Genomic DNA, 27,040 nt, shown 5'->3' on the forward strand with positions numbered 1-27,040 from the left:
CAAAAAAGTCGTCTGCCAGGACTTCCCTGGAGGTCCAGTGGTTAAGACTCCACGCTTCCAATGCAGGGGACATGGGTTTGATCCCTGATCGGGGAGCTAAGATCCCACATGCTGTGCAGCCAAAAGATTTAAAACAAACAAAAAAAGTTGCCTGCCATTTCAGTAATCAGTGAATTTGGCCCACTGTCAAGCCCTCAGCCACCGCAGCTGCCCCCAGTGGTGTACTCTGAGGGTAATTTGGAATGGAGAAGAACAGGATACTGGCCCTAGGTAAGATACATTTCAAAGGAATAACTTCAATGAGCCCAGACTCTTGCCTCTTCTCATAAATAGAAAGGCACTAAAATCATTAACTTGATGTCTTTTTTTTTTTTTTTTTTGGTGATTAGCAGTAATCTTTTGATATTGAACTACATTTTTTCAGGAAAAACTCCTGTATATCCTGGCCCCTCCCTTACCTCTTTGCAACAGCTTATCAGTGCTGAGAGGTTGCCTTCCCGGACTATAGTCCTCAGTAATGTCTTCAAATAAAACAATTCTCAACTTACAGGTTGAGCACTTTTGTCAGTTAACATCCAAAAAGTCCACTGGAATCAGAATGTTTTTTCTACATTTATAATGGGTTTTAGTTCAATTTTTACTGTACATTATCTGTAAACAAAGTATCAGAATTGAACTAGCAGCTTTTGATCAAAATCTTTAATTCCTAAGAACCTTTCCCCAATATATTATTAATGGTAATATTTTAAAAGGGTATTATCGCTTCAAGGTGTTTTTGTTTGCCCAGAAATAGTGTCTCCCTTACCTAAAACCCTATGTATTTGCCCTACAATGCCCAACTTTAAGTGCTAACAATTAATACATAAGAATACTGGTTCTAGTTTCCACATCTGAGAGCATAAGGCATTCTCAATTCTCCCCCAAGACCACTCATGGGAATCAAACAAGGAAGCTCTTATTTTAGACCTGACCAGAACTGTTAACTCTGGTAGTGCCCCTCAAAAAAAGCTGTGCACTCATACTCCACTTATGTGTGAATCAAGGCAAGGGGTATTCCCCACTGGCATCCAATGTCTTTCACCTTCAAGCTAAGAGTTCCTTGTTTTCACTGGCATAACAAGTTACATATCTCATACTGATTTAGGTACTGCACTGTTACTGTGTCAAATGGCTACTCAAGTGATCTGTGTATTTACAAGAACCATTTCATTCTAAAAAATAATTGCCCCGTGTGGAGTACATGTAGCTGAGTGAGTCTCACGCATCCACTGAAAACTTTAATAGCAATGTCTGGAGACAGTTTTGGTTGTCAGAGTGCGAGTAGGGGAGTTGCTATTTGCATTAGAGACCAGGGATGCTGTTAATAATCATACAATGCCCAGGACCCAACATGGCGATAATGAGTTTGAGAACCCTTGAGTTACATGCAGTAAGGATACTGGAGCACTGGTGAGGTAGGAGGCAAGCTATGAAATACAATGAATACGGTTGCTGTCCTGGTAGGGCTGAGATGATAAACCACTTTATATGTAATTTTGTTATCCAAATAGTCTATACAATATTTATATTTAAATACTTTTATTTTCATTTCACAAAAAAAGCAACAGTGTTTGCAGGTACACATGCCTTTCAGTCAGTGCTGGTCATATGCAAAACAAGTTATCAGAAGTATAAAGAAAAATAAGCCTTTCCCTTCACCAGTGACAAAACACAATTTGCATATATAATATTATATATACATACTATTTTCAAAATCTTTCACAAAAGACAAGATTATGATACAAATTTAGAATTCTACCCACAAGCTCAGATTGAAGGAATTGGAGATCTCTATAAGAAGTGTTTAAATACAAAAATGTGATACCTTTTACAAGTTTTGAAGTAATTACTTTTCAAAGCATTTGACAGACTATTCTTCACAGCAATATGGAACACTTGGCTTTAATCAAGATAGCTAGCTAGCTGTAAGATGGTTTGTCTCAATGTGAGTTTGTTGATTAATGCAAATATTCCAATTATGCTGTAATTCTCATTTTATACACATGAGTGTATTACTGTACTGATGCTTTATACAGTTCAAGTTCTGGAGCATTTCATTCAGCTAAGCCCTGACCTTTACTTCTTTGAACTATGTCAGATTAAGAACTGTTGAGAAATACCGCTAAAGAAAGATGACCATGGCTAACTCCAAAAAGGTGCCCCCTTTTCTTTATGATCAAAGTTAAATGTGGCATGAATAAACTTTTATTTTTCCTACAGCAGCAGGTATAAGTAACAGCCAAGTATAAGCAAATTTTTCATCACTAGAACCTGAGAGTTTGATATGGTAAATAACATCTCTTTGCAAACTTTCTAGGAGTCCTATCACTCAGTGTTTCTAAAATAACAATATGGCAACTCTTCAGCATTATATTCATTATAAATTGCAGAACAAGCAAATAGTGCTCAGAAGCTTGGAGGGAGAGAGAGAGGCATGGATGGATTTTACACATGCATTTTCTTAGATACAGACAAATGTGGAGTCATAACATTTACCATGTGGTGGATGAAGAGTCAATGTGAAATAATGATTCAAGAATGCTGAAAGCTAACAGGTCTGGATGTATGAAATGCATGCAAAACCATAAGATAACATCTAACAGTGCAAGCACTGAAGACAAAAAGGAAGAATGAACAGGAATGGTTCAGCTAGTGGAGAAGTGAGGAGAGACAGGTGCAGCCACGCAGAAAAGCTCTGGGTAGGAAAGGGCCAACTCGCCCTACCATGTGTAAGGTGCTGAAGACAGGGTTTGCCACCCAAATTCTTCTCGGATTAGTTTTTGGGGCCCATGTTGTCATTTACTAGAATGATGGCAATAACTCAAAAGATTCATTCCAGAAACCAAAATAATTTCTACTGAGTACACAAGAATATGCTACTGATGGAACTGCAACAAACTGGGTCAGAATCCAGGCCTCATAAAGAAGCTACTCTGGGCTTCCCTGGCGGCACAATGGTTGAGAGTCCGCCTGCCGATGCAGGGGACAGGGGTTCGTGCCCCGGTCCGGGAGGATCCCACATGCCGCGGAGCGGCTGGGCCCGTGAGCCATGGCCGCTGAGCCTGCGCGTCCGGAGCCTGTGCTCCGCAACGGGAGAGGCCCAACAGTGAGAGGCCCGCGCACCGCAAAAAAAAAAAAAAAAAAAAGCTACTCTCAAGGGCCTTCAAGTGAGGTCTAGGCAGCATGTCAACTGGCTTACCACTAAGAGATGAATCAGCAAAAAAATTTATACAAACACACTTGAAGTATCGTCTTTTTTGACTTTTTGGGATTTCCAAAGTACACGTCCCTTCTCATCATTTCATTCAGTTTGAATCAACCTAAGAAATGCTGGATCTGATTAGCTTTCACAACTCAACCATATCCAAGTGTCTTCTCGCATCTTTTCTGCTGCATGCCTGTTGCCATTAGCTACACCACCACAACGCTACACCTTTAGGTCAGATGGCAGGGATCTGGTGGGACATTTTTAATTAGATACATTCAGAGCCCTGCAAGGGACTAAGTATTAAAGGAAAATAATGGGGGAAGAAAAGCAAATCATATATATGCATGTATATATTTACATCTTTAAAGGCATATATCCGAGGGAATAAAACAAAACCACAAAACAACTACACTAGCTCCAGCTGAAGGAGCAAATATGTGGGAAAGGAAGAAGTAACTTAATCTATGAAACTTAATTTTCATTAGTCCTTACATAGCCATGTAAAGGACTAAATACAAAATAAAATAACAAATGAAAACATTCATATGTATTAAGAACATTCCCCTGCCAAAAATATAAATCTCTATGAAACAAGTAAGCAAACAATGCCCAACTCTTCTACTTGCTGTTACCCACACAGGCAACAAGGGGAAGGGGAGAAGGGGAGGCTGTCATACACTTCTCCTCAATTTGCATCTGGTACCTTGACATCTACCCAAAGGACTAGGTATAAAATCAATAACATGGAAACATTTATACACATTTTTTAAAAGTTCATACCCTGTCCTTTCCCACTAACTACTACTCAACCCAATAATTCCTCCCTCTTAAAAAAAAAAAAAAAACAAGAAAAACCAAAAAGAACCCCAAATTGTTAAACTATTGCTCATGTTGGCAGTGAGGGAAGGGAGTAGAGGAGATTTATCATACATCTGGACCTCCATGTTTCATTATGTACCTACAGATCCCAGCAAAGGACTGGGTACTAAGTGAAATAACACACAAAATGTAGCAAACATTTGTATAAAAAAAGTGTGTACACACACACACACCCAGACCTCTCCCATCCCTGCCTCTCCAAAAACAGAAGCCAAACATCTATTCTTCTACCATTGCCCACCAGGCAATGAGGGAAGGGGAGCAGGGAGATTTTTCATTGAATCAATCTCAACTTTCATTAAATTCCTAAATAGTTATGCAAAAACCTGGATTCAAAATGAAATAAACACCTAAAGAGGCAGAAACATTTATATACATTAAAATATTTACATATCTTGCCCAACAAGCTCATTCCCCATTAAAAACCTCAAAACAAAGAACAGAAAACCAAATCCTCAAGTACTCATACTACTGTAGGTATACACAGGCTATAGGGGAAGGGGGAAAAGATTTATTACATCTCTGGATCTGGGCCTCTGCATTACATTTGATATTTACAAGTCCAAACAAAACACTAGGTTTGAAGTGAAAGAACAAAAAAATGCAGCAAACATTTATAGACACGAAAACAAAATGCAAACCCAGAAATCCCCCACTACCCTGCCAAAAAAAAAAAAAACAAAAACTCCAAACAACCATGCTACTAGTCATTGCCTAGACAGGTAACAAGGGAAGGGGAGGAGATTTTTTTCATAGAATGAACCTTAATTTTCATCATGTACCTAAGTATCCATGGAAAGGTTTAGGTACAAAAGGAAGTAACAGAAAAAAGGAGCAAAAACCATTTATATACATTTTAAAAAGTACATATCCCTACGCTCCCAGGAGAGGGAGTGATAGAGGTAGAAATAATAATCTACACTACTCTAAAACTATTGCCCACAGAGGCAACAAGGAAAGGGGAAGAGGGGAGATTTTCATACATCCGGACTTCCACATCTCGTTAGGTACCTGCACGTCCAAGCAAGGGACAGGTACAAAATGGAATAACACAATATAGTAACTAGCACTGTATATATACAATTTTCAAAAGTATATATCTTGCCCTTAGTCCCTTCCCACCCCCCAAAACTTCAAAAAGCCCAAACTACTTTAAAATTATTGCCTACACAGATAAAAAGGGAAAGGGAGAAGACTGCTATCCATCCAGAACTCTGTGGTTCATTAGCAACCTACGGGTCCAAGTGAAGGGCTGGGTACCCAACGAAATACTATAATAAGGAAGTAAAAACATGAATATATATTTAAAAAGGACCCCAATACCCACAAAAGAGCCTCTAAAACTAATCAACTACTAGCCACTGCCCACATGAGCAACAAGGGAAGGGGACAAGAGGAGACTGTCAAACATGTGGACCTCCACGTCTCATTAGGTACTTTCATGTCCTATGAGAAGGAGGTAGTATGAAATTAATTAGTTATAATACAAAGTAGTAGATTTATTTATATACATTAAGTACATACCCCACTCTCTCCCACCCCACAAAACAAAAACTACTACTCTAGCTATTGCCCAAGGAGGCAATAAGGAAAAGGGAAAAGAGATTTGTCATACTCTGAACCTCAGTTTTCATTAAGTATATATGCATTCATGCAAAGGAACACATATAAAAATGAAATATTAAAAAGTAGCATAGGGCTTCCCGGGTGGCGCAGTGGTTGAGAGTCTGCCTGCTGATGCTGAGCCCTGGTCCGGGAAGATCCCACATGCCGTGGAGCAGCTAAGCCCATGCGCCACAACTACTGAGCCTGTGCTCTAGAGCCCGTGAGCCACAACTACTGAGCCCTCGTGCCACAACTACTGAGCCTGCATGCTGCAACTACTGAAGCCCTTGCGCCTAGAACCCATGCTCTGCAACAAGAGAAGCCACCGCAATGAGAAGCCCGTGCACTGCAACGAAGAGTAGCCCCCACTCACCGCAGCTAGAGAAAGCCCGCGTGCAGCAACAAAGACCCAACGCAGCCAAAAATAAATAAAATAAATTTTAAAAAAATATAAAAAGTAGCATAACATTTACGTACACTTGAAAGAAGAATATACAACCCTCCCCTCTCCCTGCCCTCAAGAACAGATTAGATCAAAACAACAGAAACTACAACTACTCTGTTAGTATGTCCACACAGGCAATAAGAAGAGGGGAAAATGGGACATTTGTCATAGTTTTGGACCTTCACAGTCCATTAGATATCTACTTATCCATGAGAAGGATGAAGGAAATACAAAATCAAACACCCACAGAATAGCAGCAAACACATTTGTACACATTTTAAAAAGAACATACTCTGCCCTTCTCCCACTATTACCATCTCCTTCCAAAAAGGGAAATCAAGTAATTACTCTGTAGCTGTTGTCCATACAGGAAAAATAGGAAGGGTAGAAGAGATTTTCACAGGACAATATTTTACTTTTCATCAGGACAAACTATATTAAAATGAAAGAATATAAAAACATTTCAAAACACATACGTACATTTAAAAAGTATATACCCCCAAAGAGCCACTCAAAGAAATCAATCCACTATTCTATTAGCTATTGCCCATGCAGGCAATAAGGGAAAGGGAGAAGAGGAGGTTTATCATACTTTTGGACTTCCACTTTTCATTTGGTATTTACTTGCCAATGTGGAGAATGAAGCACAAAATAAAAGAAAGTAAAACCCAGCAAAAAAATAAATATATATATATATTTACATAAGCTTTTTAAAGTACAAATGGGGGTGTGAGGGCAGAAGGAGGAAGAAAGCTCTTTAAAAAGAGAGTTAATTCCAATTCAAAAAAAAAAAAACAAAGGCAAAAGGGAGAAGAAGAGCTACATCACACCTACGAAATTCAGGTCTTGTTTTGCAAACTCGGCCCAGGAACTGCTGTTCCTGCTGATGCCACATCTCCTGAGATGCATACACCTTCCCTGCAGCCCCATGAAATACATGGGGACTATGGGAATGTTCAGCAGTCTGACCGCAGAGTATCATTCCAGGTGCTTTAGAGGGAGTAGACTCTTAAAATCCAACTCAATAACAGGCTATCCGTAATCCAACAAACTCATCACTTAACTTTCATTTCTTTCTTTCCAATATTCAGAAAGGATTCTGTTCTGTACCCAGTAAGACTGATGCGGCTCAATATCCTCTATATACCCAGAACTCTTCTGACAGCTCTTTGTTCCTACAGTGGCTAAAGTACAGTAAAATGAAAACACGAAAGGCAAAGGACATTAGCATTAAGTAGAACCAGTGACAGTACGAAAGTTCATGAACACCAAAACAATGGCAAACAACACAATTTCACTTAAAGAGATTTATATAAAACAAGATGGAGGAAGGCACAAACTTACGGTGGCAGCTGACACTACTTCAGTTTAATTATGTCTAATCACTTGGTATTAACAAGTGATTAGATATAAACAAACTGGACTCCTTAGATTTCTACTTTCATAGCCTTTCAGACCTCCAAAGCATACATTGTTTTCTTCTACAATAAGAAGGCACATCATAATAGTAATCTAGTATGATGTGTCTTTTTACTAATTCAAGTAGACCGTCTCTCTGCAATGAATATAACACTTGTCAAACAGTACTTAATTGTGTCCTGGATCTATGTGCTCATGTAAGACAGAATCCTATTCTGCTGTGCTTCAATCTATTTGAGTTCTCAGAAATACAGTGGTGAAATAAAATTCTGGGGGAAAAAAACTTCAAAAGCTCCAATAATACTTATTATACTACATGTTCTACCTATTATTTAACCTTATATTCCTGACTTAGAGTTAGTTTTTGGAAGCCCCATATAGATGGGATAGCATAACATTAAAAAGGATGGAATTCCATGGGAAAATCTTAGGTGAAAAATGGGTAAATATCCTCTTTATATATGTAGATGTTTTCAAGCAAAATATAAAGTACAAGAATTATTACGAAGAAAGCTTTTCTCCTAAGAATCAAAGAAACACAACAATCTAGGTATAAGTCTGCATAGCTCGAAAAATTCAAGTACGGTATTCCTCCTTTAGAAGGAGTAAGACTGCGATACAGTTTTGGATGCTTTCCTCTCTCTCTTTCTTCTTTCCTTCCATGGCGATGCCTTATAATCTGTTAGTTTGGCCATTACAAAAGAAAACTTTGATTTTTCAACTCAAGAAAAGTACTGGTTCTGACAGTAGAAAAAATTCAAAGCCCACCATATTAAACCTAAATCAAGCTACTCCTACCCACATTCTCTTTATTCCTTTAAGGTACTGTGGTGAACTTTAAATAAAAATGTTCAATTTCTCAAAGGCCCTATTTTAAAATATGCTTCTAATATGCAACTCTATCATATAAAATGAAAATCCACCCAACGGGTATGATTCAGAGAAAGTGTCTACGATTATGCCAAAAAGCAACTTAAACAAATTGTATTCTTAGTAATAAAGTCAGGATAAGAGACATCAGTATTAAAAAAATGGTTGCCATAAATGTAGAAATACTTATTTATAACATAAGGTGTATCTATGGCAGGGAGTGATAAAGGTGTACAGAGGTTTGGAGAATACTGGAATTCATAAGTAAAATAATTGTAATTAACGTTAACTCAGTTTGAAATATTTTCCTGAAAGATGAAAAAGGAAGTGTTAAACATTTGGAAAATTTAATCTTTTGGTCTTGTTATTTAGCTTTACAATACAACAAAAAATTAAAAATTCTGTAGCACCTGGCTATTCTTCAGAAAAAAAATATAATAGTTATAAACTTCTTCCAGAAAATAAAGGATTATTCAAAACCGCCAGTCAAAGTAGATCTGCACACTTGAGGTCAGTTCTGTATAGTTGCATGCTTCGTCGACTTCATTACCATACTTTTTGAAGCTAACTTTGAACCACATTCAAATAACATCTCTCAACAAGAAGCAACAAGTGGCTAATAAACCAGCAGCCTGCAAAGATGGTGGCTCCTGTGGTAGCTCTTTCCTTATTTCACGGTGTCAGCACTTTCCAGATACTGAGAGAGAGAACAGAATTCCAAAACAGGTATTTTTTCTCCATTTGAATATCTTCAAAGTAGAAAATTACCCATTGTTTTTGTAGATGGTTGGCATGTAGGTGAATATAATTTGGTAATAAATAACTACACACTGCCCAAAGACATTTTAGAAAAGACAGATGAAAAATACAGACGGGCCCTGAGCAAACTATAACTCCTAAGAGTGCAAACAACTCAGCAGCTATCCTGGTTTCACCTTGGCTTTTGCAAAAGCAGCAGAGCCCAAGTTAACAAGCTGTCTGAATGGGTGACCAAATGAGGTGCAGGTATGCATGCTACAGCTAAAACGTCAGCGTTTTAAGGTTCTTTTCCACCCACTGGATGTTCAGCTGAATGACTTCCAAAGCCTCCTGGACACAACGAAGTCGAAAGGTTGCCTCTGACTGATTTTCAAAGAATGCCTGGACCTGTAAGTTGCACACAGAAGTATTTCAAAACAAGAAAAGGATGGTATTTCTCAGGTAACTCTGAATATCCTTTTCAAATAAGCTTTAAGTTAGTGATGGCCGTGCTGATGTCTTAAGAGAAGTAGAGATGAGAAATATTATATTTTAATATTTGAGGTATTTACCTCGAGTTCCTGATCAAGTATGGTGAAATCTGAAGTAATTTTAAAAATGAATTCCCCGTACTCCCACGAGGATGAGTAACAGTAAATAACAGTAAATAAGGTAGGGTCTAAAGTTAGGCCTGGTGCCCAATTTTACCCTTGGAATGGAATTCTTCAAAAACAATTTAATCACCACTTACAAAGAAACTTGGCATGTGTTGATTTTGATTCAAAAAACTCATTTGTATTAGGGAGACAAAGGAATATTGTTGAGAATGGAATCAGGATTTTTCCTCATTGCTGTATATCTACCCTTTAGAAATAATCCAGATGCAGAATCATTAGCATTGATGAAGGCAGACAGAGAGAAGGGACAGGATTTGGCATGAGAAGCCACCATCTGACTTAAACTGAGCAGCCTGAGGGCAAAGGGATACCCAACCTCCCCAGTAGCATTTTATACAACCAACCTCAGATAAATGTGCCTTTGTTGAAAACAGGTGAGTTGATCCAGCAACAATACTTTGTATGGTATAGGACCCCAGATGGAACCTGAAGCAACACAAACATAAGGGTGAAAAGCAAAAAAATGAGTCAGTTGCTGGTAAGCAAAGTTCCTGAGTGCAAAGGAAATGCTTAATGTAAGCTATACATGCCCAAGGCAGAGAGGAGTCCTGCCCCTGGGAACGGCAGCTCAGTACATCAGGAGTCATCCCATACACACCTCTGCCAGTGGGAGGAAAGAGTGGGCAGAAGGAGTTCCAGAGAAATTCTTGGCCCATTTTCTCCTCAAAAATCACATCAGACACCCAGAAGGTGTCATTATTGATTTAAAGGAAAAAATGAGCTACATGTGCTATTGAGCTGGGTGTGAGCTCCTAACCAATCCTCTGGTAGTGAGGAGGTATTTTCAACACATGTAACTAAACAGCTATTCTGAAAGAGTCCGTGGCCAGGCCAAGCTAAGTGAGCCGGCGGGGAGCAAGGTTGGGCTTGATTAGCACCAGTGGAACTTCTGTGGAACACCACTGTTACATGACTCCTGCCATGGAATTACGGAATTATGTTTACGGATTTCTGGGTGTTTAGTTAAACTAGAACTGAAGCATTTTTCCTCTCACAGCAACACGTAACTCTTGTGAACCAGTACAACCCTGGGAACTGTTTTCAAATGCAGAGCCCGCGAACACTAAAAATTAGGGATTCTTCGAGAAACTTACTTCTGTACAAGCTTACTCCAGTTCTCTTTGACAAAATCCCACGCCAGTAAGTGTCCAGGAAAATGCCGGCCCACTGTTCTAATGATAAACGACAGCTTTTGTGTTCGGATGGTATCTCCATCGAGGCTACTTTTCATTAACCTGAAGAGCAAAGCAGATTTAGCTTCCAAAATTATTCATGATGAAGTGATGACTGAATTTAAATTAATACTGGTCTCCTAATTAAAGCTCTGTGGCAATGCAAGGGATATAAGTTTGGGGTTAGTCTAAGATTCATTAATAGAGTGAAAACTTGTCATTTTTTTTAAATGGAGGAAAAACTCACCAATGAGATAAGCAGTTTAATGTACTGTCACATAGTAATAAATAGCTCTTGATGTAATAAGGACATTTAGGAAATAAATTCTAGTAGAATTTATTATAATTCTGAAGACTAGTATTTTTTTCTGTTAAAAAACTATTTGATTTGAATAGGGAGGTATCTTATTACTCTTAAAAAACTGGGCTGTCATATGAAAATGAAGATACATTTCAGAATACACTCAATAAATTTACTGATACTTCATGTGTACTAGATAATGTTCTAAATTATTGAATAACAGTGCTTGAAATAGGTCATTACTACCTATCCACATTTTACAGTTTAAGAAGCTGAGGTTATGTAATTGCCCCAGTTACACAGCTAATAAATATTAAAGCTGGGCATTTGAATGTAAGCATTTACTATGTGATAATATCTGCTTATAGTCAGAAAACACATACCCCTAAAAGAATGCAGCAGTATTTTTAATAGGGAAAAAAACCCAAATGCTCATTGAGATGTGATGGATTAATAAACTATGATAGAGCCATGTTATGGAATAATACACAGCTATAAAAAAATGAAGTAGGCTTTATGGTAGATCTCAAAGACTGATCATTCACTAAAAAGAACATCACAAAACACTGGGTATAGTATAAACCTATAAATACTCAGACCAGGACTGACACTGTTAACAGAGGAGAGGATAAAAACAGAAGTAAAGGATCAAACAAGAGATACTTTCACGTTTTACACCATTTTCTTAGGTACTGTTTACATACTTTCTTGTGGAAATTTATCAGTTATTAATAGTCTAAAACAAAATTATTACTAATTTAAAAACAAAAACCTTTTCTCTATTTGTTTGGGTCAGAGGCTGGCTACTACTTTAAAGAAAATGACCATTTACAGTGTATCCTTTGGAAAGTGGATCTGGGCAGGTGCTGAAGACATCTCTGGGACATTATTATGATTTATATGAGCAAAATTATACAAGAGAAGCAACGAGACCCAAGTGCCTCCCTCCACCCCTTCCTGGCACTGACTTTCTTTCGAGATACTTCCTATTTCTCTAGGCTACTCAGAGCTCCTCTCCCCTGCCACTGACTGTTCTTCCTGTCGGGAGGCCCTACTCACTGCCCTTCTTTCCCCATGTGAAGCTTCCATTTTCAGGTCTTCATCAGCTGAGTACTTAAAAAGGAAAAGCCTGACAAACTCGCATGAAGGTGTAACCTATCAGCTTTTACATGGCACCTTTTTCTGAAGTGTCTGCATTTTCAAAATGACAGCTGCGACAGAACAATGCCTTGACCAAAAAGAACGAAGCACTAACTGTGGAATTAAAGACAACACGCCAAGGGGATGAAGACGTTTTTAAGGAGAAAGCAGGGCTGTGACTCTTGGCATCTCCAGTCTCTTCTGGGCAAAGCACTGCCTCCTATGGGTACAGGTCCGATCCCTGAGACAAAGCCCTGCACATGCAGGCTCCTCACCGTACTGTCCAAGTCAGGTCCGGCCTGTGAGCAAAGGGAGGAAAAGGGGGATCCCCATCGGAGGAGCATGGTGCTTTTATGCTTTTGGTTTCTATAGATCATATTCCTTTGGTGGTTTCATACCAGTAAAGTTTCCGTACATCCTCTGAGCTGGCAAGAGCTTCAAGTATTTTATTCTTCTCTGCTTCGGAGCCTACAGAGGCATATTTGCTTAAGAGGAATGACCAGCCTCTCTCAGTTTTCGCTCCAACCTTGAACACAGTCGTCATGACATCAGTGGGTAGGCTGTAAGAGAGGTGGTCAAATATGAGAAGAACAAGAAAAAAAAACCACCTGAATACAAAGGCAAGGAATTGACTAGTGGTAGTGTTCTGGGGTACAGAGCAGGTAATAATAACAGTCTTTACTGTACAATTAATTGTCAAGAAAATGATTAATTCAGTGGCTGCTACTTTCTTAGTGGTGTGACTAAAAGAATATCAATTCAATTTAATATAATAATTATTCACTGGGTACCCACAAAGAACCAGGCAAGCAACTGGCTGGACACTGTGGAGGGGAAGAAGAAGGAGACACAGTCTCTGCCCTCAGGAACTCACAGGCTATCACCAAGTACAGAACAGTAAATATATACATCATAATACAGTGTGGTAAGTCCCATGGTCGAAATACAGCAGCAAATGTAGCAGGAGGGGTGAGAAGAGGGGTCGAAGCACAGTTTGCTGCCTTATTAAGATCTCAGAACTGAAGAGGGCTTCAACGGGTTACCCAAATACCCCACCTGATGCTTGAATCTTTTCCCATAATGCCCAGTAAGGAAGCTGGAGAGAACCAATCATCATCAAAAACATTTCTACTAACTGCTAACTCCACCTGCTGTGTTTTACTCCTAAAAGAGATTTGTTTGACGCCTCGCACCCATTAGGAGAGCTGCCATCAAGAACCCAGAGAATAAATATCTGTGAGGATGTGGAGAAACTGGAACCCTTGTGCACTGTTGGTAGGAATGTAAAACAGCGCAGTCCCTATGGAACACATTATGGGGGTTCTTATAAAATTAAAAATGAAACTACCATATGATTCAGCAATACCACTTCTAGGTATATACAATATATGAAAGAACTGAACAAAGAGGTATTTGTACACCTATGTTCATAGAGCATTATTCACAACAGCCAGAAGGTGGAAGCAACCCAAATGTCTATCAATGGATGAATGGATGAACAAAATGTGGTACATACATACAATGGATTATTCAGCCTTAAAAAGAAAGGAAATTCTGACATATGCTATAACATGGATGAGTCTTAAGGACATTATGTTAAGTGAAATAAACCAGTCACAAAAAGACACATACTGTATGATTTCACTTATATGAGGTATTTAGAGCAGTAAAACTCCTAAAACAGACGGTAGAATGGTGGCTGTCAAGGGCCAGAGTTGGGGGAAAATGGGGAACTGCTGTTTGGGTAAAGAGTTTCAGTTTTGCAAGATGAAATAATTCTGGAGATCTATTGCACAACAGTGTGAATATACTTACACTACTGAACCGTACACTTAAAAATTGTTAAGATATTAAACTTTATGTTATATGTACTTTACCACACACACACACACACACACACACAAACAGTCGTGCTTGAGAATCAGGTACATAGAGTTCACCTACATCAGCACTGTTGTATAACATTTATGACCCAGGACGCAGAGGTCCTGGTTTCAGTATACGATGTAGGGCACAGAAGAGAAAGCGAGGTCATTTGAGTGGACGCGCACATCACCTCTGAGTTCCATTGGATGCCACCCAGTCGTTAAACAGCTTCATGGCGGCAGTGCTGCAGTTCTCCAGGCTGTGGGTGCAAGCAAAGTCTAGCAAGGCTGATCGCAGTTCCCGAACAGATGGGCTGCCCTCATCAGTCCACGTCTGCTGTTGGATTTGCCTTTGAAGCAATTTAAATACCTTGGTCTAGGGAGACAGAATGGATTGTAACAGAGCGATCATAATTAGGACAACCAGAAAAATCAGGACAACTAGGTCTCTTTTTTCCCAACACTCAACCAAAGAGGAAAAAAAGGGGGACACAGGCATTACTCACTAAATATCAACAGACATATGAAGTCCACATACAGCTGGGATAGAACCCTTCAATAACTAAGGCCATAAATAAGGTTGCTATAGCCAAGGTGGACTTAATGACATAAGACAGAGAGAATTAATGACTTCCGTGCAGTAGGGAACCTTTCTTCTGTGTATACTCAGCTAGAAGTTATTTTCCTGCCAAAAAGTATCACCTATCACCACTGCTGGAAGGAAGCTGGAACTTCCTGACCTCGTGACTTCAGAATCCATAAATCCATTCAGCAGTGAGAGAAAAATATACTTCTTTACTGATGGGTAGACGCTTAAATGTTTCTGAATCCAGTGTTAAAGGAATATTTAAAATATCATCTAGTTTGATGCTACAACAAATTAATCTAATCAAATTAGCAAGAAAATGAGGCCTGCAGGGAAGAATAGTTGTTTATAGTTATTTTTCTCCTTCCCCAACTTTTTATTTAAAAAAATTTCAAACCTACAGGAAAGCCGCAAGAATAGTAAAATTAATACCCATATGTTAGATTCACTGTTTTCTTTTTTAACATTCTTACATTTGTGTATAGCAACACATACACACATATTTTTCTGGTTTTAGCTCAACTATATGAAAGTAAGTTATAGATATCATGATATTTCATTTATAAATACTTCAGCATGCAATTCCCCTATGTAACCATAATACCTTATCACACTTAAGAAAATTAACAGTTATTCAATGGAATCATCTACTATTAAGTCCATTGTTATAATTACTTCTGAATGAGATATCATTCTTAAATATATACTTGTGGTATTAAGAAACCAACAGATATCTTATTTCTTTTTCATCTCTTCTCAGAACAAAAGTGTGGAAGCTGTTCATAGTATGTGGAACTATTTCCATATTCCAAGTTGTGGTGCAGGGGGGAGGAGTGAGGACACAGGGGATTTAAAAAAATCACCATATAAAATATGCATTTATGAATGTCACTAAAAGGAACAAAAATTCTAATATAAAAATGCTGATAGGTATTTTTTTAGAAAACCTTCATGGCTACAAATAAGGAGACTCAAAACGAAAACAATTTAGAGGCATCCCAGCCCACAGGGTTCTCGGCACAGGAGGGTCTCCTCCCACTGGTACTCTAACACCATCACTGCCATGTCTCATCTCAAGTAGTCAAGTGCCACAGATAACCACATACAACACCTCTTAACACCCCCAAATTAGTTCAGGCTCCTCACAGAGCATAATATTCTTCTAGAGTGCCTCTGTCAATAGTTAAAAGGAATCCTAGTTGGAGAGTTTTAAACTGCTGAGGCCATTTTCTCACCAGACCTTCTCTGAATAAGTCTCTTGTGGATCTGACTATGAGAATGGAAAAAAGAATCTGTACAAGAAGACGGACTCAAACTCCCTTTTGTTTGTTTGCTTCAAAAGCAATGAAATAGAGAACAGACACCTTGTGGAACGTGTGAGTAACAAAGCCTGCCAGTCATTGGGAAGATGTGAAGTGGAAAAATACTTGCCATGCTGACTGATAGTGCAAGGAACATAAAAGCAATGCAGGAGATCCTGCTGGGTACACATGACTGCACTGGCACATGTTGTCTTCCACTGTCCTGACTTTCTCAATGGCTTCATGATAGCATTATGATGCAGAAAAGAAATGTAAAAGCTACTCATAACTGTCAAAAAGAAACAAAGGAAGAATGAGAGAGAGAGACAGAGAGAGAGAAAAGTTCCATACTTACAATACCATTAAAAAAAATTCAGTGGAGAAAAATGGCAATGATCCTTAAGAGTTTACTAAAACAAAGAAGCCAGTGGGGAAAAACAGAACTTCAAAGTACTGGAAGTATGGGAAACCTGACACTTGAAGATGCTAAATTCCTGAGCAGTTACTCCATTGGAATTACGGGGTATAACTTTACTACTTATACCCTGTACCAAAGAGTCAAGAGGAAGTCCCCAAACAGTTGATTTTAAATATATCTCAGGGGAATTCCCTGGCGGTCCAGTGGTTAGGACTTGGCGTTTTCACTGCCACGGCGGCCCTGGTTCAATTCCTGGTCGGGGAACTAATGTCCTGCAAGCTGGATCATTTTTATCATTTGAAAAAAATATTTCAAATGATAACATAAAAGAGTAAAAGATTGTATTTAAAAAAAGAATAATTCTGTTTTTAGAAAATTTGGATTATAAAATCTTTTTGTAAGTGATTCAGGTTATATTTTTAATATTAATAAATCACAGCAAGTGCTTCAAATTATCTTTCCTTTTTAGAAATAAAATTAAACCTGTTTTTCCCTGGTTCTGCATTAATTTTTTGAAATTTAACTTCATTAAACAATAGAATTCAATCCTCTGATTTCATAAAGTGAAGATGGTAGGGAGAGGGAATAAAATTCATGAGTGATATAAGCTATGTACATGCAATAATATGCAACAACAATAACACAAAATGGTTTTAAAAATAAAACACAGGGCAAGATGCTGACACTTATGTTATATATTACGTTTTGATTTACTGCTTTAATTTTACACTGATGTTCCCAGGGAGTTCTTTCTTGGGTCAACTGAGCTTCTTAAAAGTGAAGTGTCAGCTTTTATTGCAAAAGGATTATCCCACCAAGCCCTCATATGTAAAAGAATGACAGAGTTATAAGTGATGAAACGGGAATATGACTGAGATCAGATTTTAGCATCAGATGTGAACAATTTGACACAACTCAAATGTGCTTCCAGACTCTACCCACCACACACCACAGCAGACATCACAAAATGTGATATATGGGTAATATATGTTATGTGGGTCTGTGCAGCCTAAATAACACAGTGACCAATAAATGTACACAATGCTCTGGTGACACTGACTTAAAAAATTAATTAGACATCAGTCTTAATTACAAATACTATTTGAAGATTGGATCTAAGGTCTCAGAAAGGTCTGCCATTCTAATCTCATCTATGGTCTGTCAGATTTCATATTTTAAGAATTTTAATGCTACTAGAATGCCCTAAGATTAGAATAAGAATTTTAAAGATACAGTTTCTCCCTCTTGAATTAAAGCTAACATGACTTTTAACTAACAATCAATGCACGAAGACCTCCAGCAGTAAGGGTCTTACAAACACATACTAAGCCTCCTGCCCTTGCCCTCTAACCACTAATCCCATGGACTGGGGTTATGTATATTCTGCTATGTTCTGAATAAACACATACCTGCCCAGGAAACTGGAAATCATCATTTGGGATGAAGATGCAGAGCTAGCTGGGTGTCACAGTAGGAAAATATTCAAAAGATCTAACTCCTTGAACTGAGTTCAGCATCTGTGTTCTCAGCACAGGGACAGCCTGAGTATCAAGTGCTTCCTGACACCAGGCCCTCAACAGAGTTAATGGAGAGAGGCAGGCAGAAGAGTGGCTTCTGCCATCATGAACTTTAACAAGCCTTCAAACTAGTTTGATTTAAAATATCAGTTTAAAAAAGGGGAAAAAAAGATAGCAAGAAACGGCTTTGATTTTTCCAATAAAAGGGTATCCTCTGAAAGAAGACATTGCTAAAACAAAATACAGCCATATAACACAAAGAGCAGGGTCTGGAATGAAAGTAATCTGGGTTTGAATCTCAGCTTTATCATTTACTAGGTAAGTGACTCTGGGGAATTTATTTAGTTTCTCATCTATGTAACGGGGGTAGAAATATCTATTTGGCATTGTGTGAGGATTAAATGAGGTAATCTGCATTAAGCACTAAGCAGGGTGTGCAGAATATAATAAGCACCGAAATGTACTTGTTTCTGGTATGTTTCACTCACTTATTCATTCAACATTTATTGAGTGTCACTATGGGCCAGGTCACATTGCAGGTGCTGGTTTTTATTAAGGCTGGTAGTTGAAAGCCTTATGAAATAGAAGAATGATAAAAATCTTAGTAATTAGAAGATGCCTCAGAAATCACCTAACTGAAGCATCTCACTTACGGGTAGGGATGGGGGGGTGGCTCCTTTGGGGTCAGATCAGAAACTTGTAGGAAAGGTGCTTTTCAAACTCCATAGGCCCCCTGTCCTGTGCTCCCTCCCCGCACTGAGAATCTCGCACGTGATGAGAGAAGTCATCACAGGGGTTGTGCGGTGTAACAGAAAGAGCAGCAGAAAAGAGGATTAAAAAAAAAAAAAGCAATCCAACACCTTCTTTTTAACAGTGAGGACACCGAAATCTTAAAAGACTTAATCTAATTCCTGGCCCATCACCTCCTTCTTTTTCCTGAAAGCTACCTTTTGCCTGGTCCTTGGAAAACCTGACTAGTTTATAAAGCAAACCTTGCTGTCAGAATATGATTCAGAGAATTAGATAAGACAAAGAATTCATCACTCCTTCCCAAACTTTTAAAGACACTGTCAACAATTTAATACTGAAAGTGTCTAAAATAACAACTGTTAAGATCAGGCAGTTGGTTTTAAAAAAGGTAAAACAGTCTCCAATACCAAGGCTCCTTTAGTGCTTTGCAGAGAAACTTATGTTCACCAGCATCACCATCCATAAGACAGTTATCAGTGAGGACTCCCAAAACAGAATGTTCTCAGTACAAACATAACTGTCATTTTATAATGACCACTAGGAAATGAATGGGGAGCACTACTTTGCAAAAGGGCCTATTTCAGGCATTTATTATATAAAAATAAACCAAGATTTGAATAGAGACGTTTTCTTTTCATGTGGCCCCATTTTGTCAGAAGTCTATATTTTGATATTCAGACAAGATCATGTCATGCTAACCCTTTATCAACTCATCAGGGTAAGAAATGACATTTTGATTCAAAGTAAAGATTTCACAACTAAGTGAAGAAAATGGAATTCAACTGTTTGCTTTTTCAGTCTATTAGTGCTGAACAGAACATGCATAACACCAGGAAAGGCAAGCAACAAAGAGAACTTGGCAAAAAGGCAGATTTACCACCAGTTTTGAGGCCAGATCCATGTGCCCCAGTTCTTCAAGGTTATAGATGAGTTCTGTCTGGAACAGGGCTTCAGTGATGGGTGCAGTATAGGTCTCATTTCTAAGATAATCAATCAAATCAAAAGCTCTCTGAAGAGGCACCTTGCCTAGGCTAAAGGGTAAAAGAACAAAAAAGTAAATATGCCAAGACAGGCAGCTGAACTGTAAGTATGCTGAGAGACAAATGGCTAGATAGCGGGTGGGGGGATCCTGAAGACCTAAATTTTAAGCTTTGGGTGGTATTCTGTAAAATTAGACTAAATATTATTATCTTTGATTAGTTCGTGTGTGTGACTTAAGGTTAAAGACACATCGCAGGAGAAATAAACAATAGCTCAGCTTTTGTTATATAAGTCACCTGTAAATTACTACTGATTCAGGAAAAGTATTATAATATTTTAGGTGAGAAAAGATGAAGAGTGCTAATTTTATTTATGTATTAATTACTTTTATTTATCAGGTGAGAGCAGGTGACAGAAAGAGGATTTGAATCAGAAAGAACTTTTTAATTTGTTATTTGTATGGGAATTTGTCAAACTTGCTAAGGCAAGGTCTGCTGTGAATTTATGGTGAGCACATTTAAAAAATTAACCACTTTACAGAAATCACAACAATGGTGGCTGAGATGATGTAAGGTCACTTCATAAAATATGAACCAAAATAGGACGGTCAAGAGCAGTCAGAAGGAACACATTTGAATATTCCTTGTGTGTCTGACCCATTAACAACCTGAACCAGTAATCTTGCTATTCAGAGGATATTCATACATGGGGTCACTGCCATTGCAGTGACTGGCTGGAGAGGTAAGTCATTGCAGTGACTTGTGGGATGGCTGGGGAGCTAAGTGGTGCTCCAGCTCTCAGAGGTGTCCCTCAAACTAGTGAGGGAGCACCAAGCTTTATGCTGAAACCACCTGCGGCTTGACAAGAATTCTCTCATGAAATAAAGCAAACGCGGAACTTCTACATCAATTTATTCAGCAAATATGTATCCTGCTTGTTGGTATCTACAGTCTTGAAATATTCTTTAAATCTTATTATACAACTGTTCAACATGTTTGTAGCTGATGTTTCTAGATAGACTATAAAGCCCCTGAAGGCAAGGAATATGTCTTATATCTTCCCAATCCTCCAAAATGAATTATACCTAACAGGCAATACATGCTAGTTCTTTTGAATTGCTTTTCTATAATGTCCTTTTCCTCGAGAATACTTATTTAAAAACAAAACAAAATAAGACCCAAGACAAGCATACTCTACCCTGCAAGTTCAAAGATGTTGTTGATGAGGCTGGCTCGATCTTTGTCACTCAGGACAAAAGGATTTATTTTCAACTGTTTGATCAGTGCTTCCCAGTTGTTGTCTGCATAATGTACAATATAATAGCCAGTCATGTCCGTATTGACCTTGATCCACTTCACTTCTTCTGTGAGATTGATGACAACTAATACAGACCAAAAAATGAGAGAGAGAGAAGGTAATAGGGAAAGAAAAATATTAAACAGATACCTTGTTTGTTTCAAAGTTAATATGGTATTATTATGTAATATTCCACTAAGAAACTAAACATCTGCCTCCCAGGGCAGTTATTTTCATGTTAACAAAGATCACCACTCATTCACTTAACAATTATTTATTTAATGGTAAACAAGGTAGACATGTGCCTTCTCTCATAGATCTTACAATCTAATGTAACCAGGTGAATAGAATCTCATATAAATGTTGTCTATGGAAAAAGAAAACATGGCATTCTGTAGAAGCACAGAGTAGAAATGCTTCACCTCCTAGGGAAGGTTAGGAGAAATTTCTTGAAAGAAATGACATCAAAGTTGAGACTTCAGGATATATAGGTGTTGTTAGCCAAGTAAGAGGGACTCTGAGTGTTCAAGGCCCAGAGCGAAAGTGTACACGGAGTCCATGCACTGAACCGGCTCCCAAGTTCACTGTGGCTAGAGGAGAGAGGCAGGGAGAGGGGCAGTGTGTGCAGGGTGAGGCACAGGGGAAGACAGTGAGAGAACTATAGAAAATGTGTTCCATCTCAGCCTTTATGTTAGCAAAGGAAGGACAAACAAAGCCATTTAAAAAGTCACATAATTCGGGCTTCCCTGGTGGCGCAGTGGTTGAGAGTCCGCCTGCCGATGCAGGGGACACGGGTCTGTGCCCCGGTCCGGGAGGATCCCACATGCCGGGGAGTGGCTGGGCCTGTGAGCCATGGCCGCTGAGCCTGTGCGTCCGGAGCCTGCGCTCCGCAACAGGAGAGGCCACAACAGTGAGAGGCCTGCGTACCACACACACACACACAAAATTCCATTGTATATATGTGCCACATCTTCTTTATCCATTCATCTGATGATGGGCACTTAGGTTGTTTCCATCTCCGGGCTATTGTAAATAGAGCTGCAATGAACATTTTGGTACATGACTCTTTTTAAATTTTGGTTTTCTCAGGGTATATGCCCAGTAGTGGGATTGCTGGGTCATATGGTAGTTCTATTTGCAGTTTTTTAAGGAACCTCCATACTGTTCTCCATAGTGGCTGAACCAATTCACATTCCCACCAGCAGTGCAAGAGTGTTCCCTTTTCTCAGCCATAAAAAGAAACGAAATTGAGCTATTTGTAATGAGGTGGATAGACCTAGAGTCTGTCATACAGAGTGAAGTAAGTCAGAAAGAGAAAGACAAATACCGTATGCTAACACATATATATGGAATTTAAGAAAAAAAAAATGTCATGAAGAACCTAGGGGTAAGACAGGAATAAAGACACACACCTACTGGAGAACGGACTTGAGGATATGGGGAGGGGGAATGGTGAGCTGTGACAGGGCGAGAGAGAGTCATGGACATATATACACTACCAAACGTAAGGTAGATAGCTAGTGGGAAGCAGCCGCATAGCACAGGGATATCGGCTCGGTGCTTTGTGACCGCCTGGAGGGGTGGGATAGGGAGGGTGGGAGGGAGGGAGACGCAAGAGGGAAGAGATATGGGAACATATGTATATGTATAACTGATTCACTTTGTTATAAAGCAGAAACACACCATTGTAAAGCAATTATACCCCAATAAAGATGTTAAAAAAAAAAGTCACATAATTCAAAGACAGCAAAATAAACATTAGGGAAGGACTAAGGTCTCATTAAGTACAAATAAGAAATTACTGAGTTAAAATAATAGAAAATTGATAATGCATTTTTTGGCCCCTACCATTAAATATAAATGCTGAGAGAATTGTTAGAAATGTATATGGAATGATTTCAATTAACGTACAATTAACAAGAAGCTAAAAATATGTGACTATAAAAAATATTACTACAAAAGCTGGACTACAAAATATATATAGGAATTCTCAAAACGTTTAAAATTACCAATCAAGAAATGTCCTTCAAAGTTGGCAGTGAGGACGTGAATTTAAAACAATAGTTAAGGGTATGCTTCTAAGCATCTTAAGGTTTAATATTTATTAGACTATAAACCCCATGAGCTTTAGTTTGTGCACTGCTAATCCCTCAGCACTAGAACAATATTCCTAGCAAGTACTCAAAAAATACTCAGTGAATTAACGAATGAACAAAACAATTATGTCATGGTAAGCTGTTTCAAACAAATCTAAATAAAGTTTGTAGATGTTTATGATGTAAGTTTTCTTCCCCATTTTAAAGTAGAGAATACAATTTTTTAAATTATAGGAGAAAGAGTAGAGATAAGAAAAATAATCTAAACTCAGACGATAAAAGCATTACGGGGCATATTTCCTGCCAAGATTTTTCCTATAAACATTTTAACTGAATTAATATTTAATACACTGGATCTATATACATTTATTTTATACTGCGTTTTCACCTATCAGATTTCACCTCCTGCCATTTTCCCACTGTCTTCATATGCAGTATTCAAGTATCTTCAGAATATTTTATTTCAAGACCTACCACAGCTTAACCAATCTCCTATTTGGAAATATTTAGGCTGTTTTAAAATATTCACTATCACAATAATTATATATAAAGGTTTTTACACATAAAATGCTTTGGAAACACATTTAAACCCTTTAGTACCTGAAGTCTTAGGGTTGATCAACTTCAAAAGCATGAATTATTTAAATTTATCAGATTTTCTTAATGCCTTAGTTACTCTAATTCTACTGAAACTGTAAAAGATTTTTAAGATGGAAAGACTTACATTCTGATCATGTCTTAACATGACATATCAGATAATCAGTCTTTTTCATTAAAAACAACTCCATACTAATTTGTTTTATTGCTGCTATAGCAACAGATGGGAAAGATTAATTACATTAATAGGGTTTATTCCTTTTCTAGAGCAGAATGCAGTTCTAAGGTTTATTTGTGATGGCAACAGTAGCTGCTCCAAGTTGGAGATATTTTTAACAAACCTATGACTAATGAAATTAACTTTATCATTAGCTAACGCAAAAATATCAACACTCTCCGGGTCACCAAACACAATTTCCTACAGAGCTTTTATGAAGAAAGGACCTTGGGAAGAAGAACTAAAGAGCTTCAAATCTCCTTTTCCCAACAAAGGAGGCAAGGAATGATAAGTATGGCAATATTCCCATTGGATAGGTACAGGAAAATATTGAAATACAGAGTATCTTCGCTGATAAGCAACTTGCCATGTTGTAAACCTAGCCAAGTCCAGATGGTAGATTGGAGGAACACAGCTGGGAGTGTGCTTGAAATTATTACTGTCATTTTGATGACAGAATATAAAGCAGTGCAGCGACAGCATAGAGAGGAAATTTATCATTTAAAGAATCAACATATTAGTCTCTTTCAGGTCTTCTGAGTGATCCAGAATGGAGGACCTTAAAACCACAGGTATCAAAAAATAATAGCTTTGCACACAAGGGAGGTAACTACATCCTGCAGCTCAAATGTGGATGAGGCTATCCTCATATGTTTTTAATTTATTATAATCATTAACAGATTAACAGTTCAATTTTCACAGTCCACTGAGTAGTAAAACAAGAGTGAGCAACTCCAATGTTAAATGGCAGAAGCCCAGATTAAGTAATCTAATAGGGATTTTAAAAAAACATTTGTCAATGAGTTATGAAAATCAACTACTGTTTTATAAAGAAACATTAAAGCACAGAAACAAAAAATATGTTTTCACTATAAAGCTGCAAAATTTCCTGTGTAGCTTGCTCCAGAGGGCTAGCATGATAAATGCAGCTGAACTGCATGCATCCCCTTCTGTTCAAAAGCATTCCGTTCTCCAATACTCCTTTCTTCCCCTTTATTTTATTAGGGGGAAAAGGCATGAGCAGAGAATGGCACATGATAAATATCCAATCCTAACTACATGCCCTTCCTCCTTCCTCTTGTTTTCAACTGCCTTTCATTTCAGTGCCACGTCCTTTAGTTTCAGAGAAATATTTCTGGCACAGTGATATCCTTTTAGAAACATGAATGTTCCAAGTTAGAGTTAATATAAAAATTTCCTATAGTGAAAGAGATTAGGTTTGAATAAAATGTGGAAGACAGAGAGAGAGGAAAGAGGAGGGGGGAAAGGAAGGAAGAGAAGGGAGAGGGAGACATTTTAGTGTAATTTCCTCAATAGGTAGTTTAGAAAAATGGTCCCATTCAGCCCTTCTTATGCAAAAAAAACTATTAACCATTCAAAATCCATGTACATGGGGAAAAGTGATAAAAGCATTGACCACATATAACTTCTATGTTTGATTGAACTAATGGACTAACCCAGCAACCCTGACATTAGAATGCACGAAAATACACTATAGATTTAACAAACCACCAAGATAACACATTGTACTAAAGTCATAGGGCATAAAATAAGCCTCTGTAGTCACTGTCTGTGCTATATTTCTTTTGAGAAAAGAAAAAATTAAAATTCAATTAACCCAAAATTCGTTCTCACAGGAGCACCAGGAACCAAGAAGACCCAACTGTCCTCAAACACTTTTTGTGAGGACAGACATTTTCAGTGTGGACTTTCAAAACCTGAACTGCCGGGAATTAAAATTGCAGCAGCAAGGTAAATAACACAGTTGAGAAGAGGAATTAGCAGACACTGCTTTCACCACATATTGGCTCAGTTCTACCTCTAGATTAAACCAATCATATTATAGTGCATTTCATATATTTCCCTTAACTAAGAATATTTTCAAATGAAGAGAAACAGAAGGTATCATTTCATCAAGGTTGGAATGCTTTTCCTAGAAATTTTTACAGTGAGATTTGAAATTGAGTCACGTTATTATAGACTAAATTTATTTATTCAATAAATCTTTGTGTACCTATAGGGTGCTAAGGTTGCAAAAGTGATTGGTGTAACCAAGATCTCCACCCTCAATGGGGGATACATCTAATGTGGGATAAATATAAACAAAACAGTACTTATAGTATATAAAAAGTAGAGAATATCATTAAAACACATAAGTAGGGCATCTAACCTGTCTTGGGGTGAGGGAGGGCTCCTTAGAGTAAGCAATGGATGAGTTGAGATCTGAAGAGTGCATAGGAGTAAAACCAAGGAATTAGGAGGCAGGAGTGTTCTTCCAGAAGAGAAAACAGCATATGTAAAGGCCTAGAGACAAGAGGCAGTGCAGCATGTTTGAGTTGCTGAAACAACTTTTGTGCAGTGGAAGCAGAGAGTGCCAGGTAAGGACTTAGAAGGAAACAGCAAATAGCAGGAAAATATGAGCAAGACTTCGGGGTGTGAATCTCAGAAAGAGTTTAAGAAACTGGCATATGAACTAAGCTAAAAAGTAGAGGGCTAATAAAAGTAGATTTCTTATTGTCCAATTATTTCTAATACCACCAAAAACTTATATACCATTGGGAGGTTTGCAAAATTTCCTTATTGGTCCCTTTTGAAAAATAGGGAGATGGGTAAAGCAATCTATAGATAGAATGCAATCCCTATCAAATTACCAATGACATTTTTTACAGAACTAGAACAAAAAAATCTTAAAATTTGTATGGAGACACAAAAGACCCCGAACAGCCAAAGCAACCTTGAGGGAAAAAAACGGAGCTGGAGGAATCAGACTCCCTGACTTCAGACTATACTACAAAGCTACAGTAATCAAGACAATATGGTACTGGCATAAAAAGAGAAATACAGATCAATGGAACAGGATAGAAAGCTCAGAGGTAAACCCACGCACCTATGGTCAACTAATCTATGACAAAGGAGGCAAGGA

General features: G+C 38.1%; 1 protein-coding gene across 2 annotated transcripts in view; it reads right to left on the minus strand.

Annotated features, from left to right (window-relative positions):
* The window catches only part of LNPEP (leucyl and cystinyl aminopeptidase), a 138,130-nt gene that overhangs the window by 30,895 nt on the left and 80,195 nt on the right, over positions 1–27,040 (minus strand). The window contains exons 12-18 of one of the 2 annotated variants that reach the window (XM_004263510.4): positions 21,109–21,292; positions 19,808–19,961; positions 14,550–14,734; positions 12,892–13,053; positions 10,975–11,115; positions 10,225–10,306; positions 1,562–9,611 (exon numbers count right to left, since the gene is read on the minus strand). In XM_004263510.4, coding sequence (XP_004263558.1) covers positions 9,486–9,611; positions 10,225–10,306; positions 10,975–11,115; positions 12,892–13,053; positions 14,550–14,734; positions 19,808–19,961; positions 21,109–21,292 — 1,034 coding nt within the window. In that variant the 3' untranslated portion in view covers positions 1,562–9,485. Of the gene's footprint in view, positions 1–1,561; positions 9,612–10,224; positions 10,307–10,974; positions 11,116–12,891; positions 13,054–14,549; positions 14,735–19,807; positions 19,962–21,108; positions 21,293–27,040 lie in introns of those variants that run through there. The other variant, XM_049707521.1, reaches the window with a different exon arrangement.

This window comes from Orcinus orca, chromosome 3 (genome assembly GCF_937001465.1).
Source record: "Orcinus orca chromosome 3, mOrcOrc1.1, whole genome shotgun sequence".
Lineage (NCBI taxonomy): Eukaryota > Metazoa > Chordata > Mammalia > Artiodactyla > Delphinidae > Orcinus > Orcinus orca.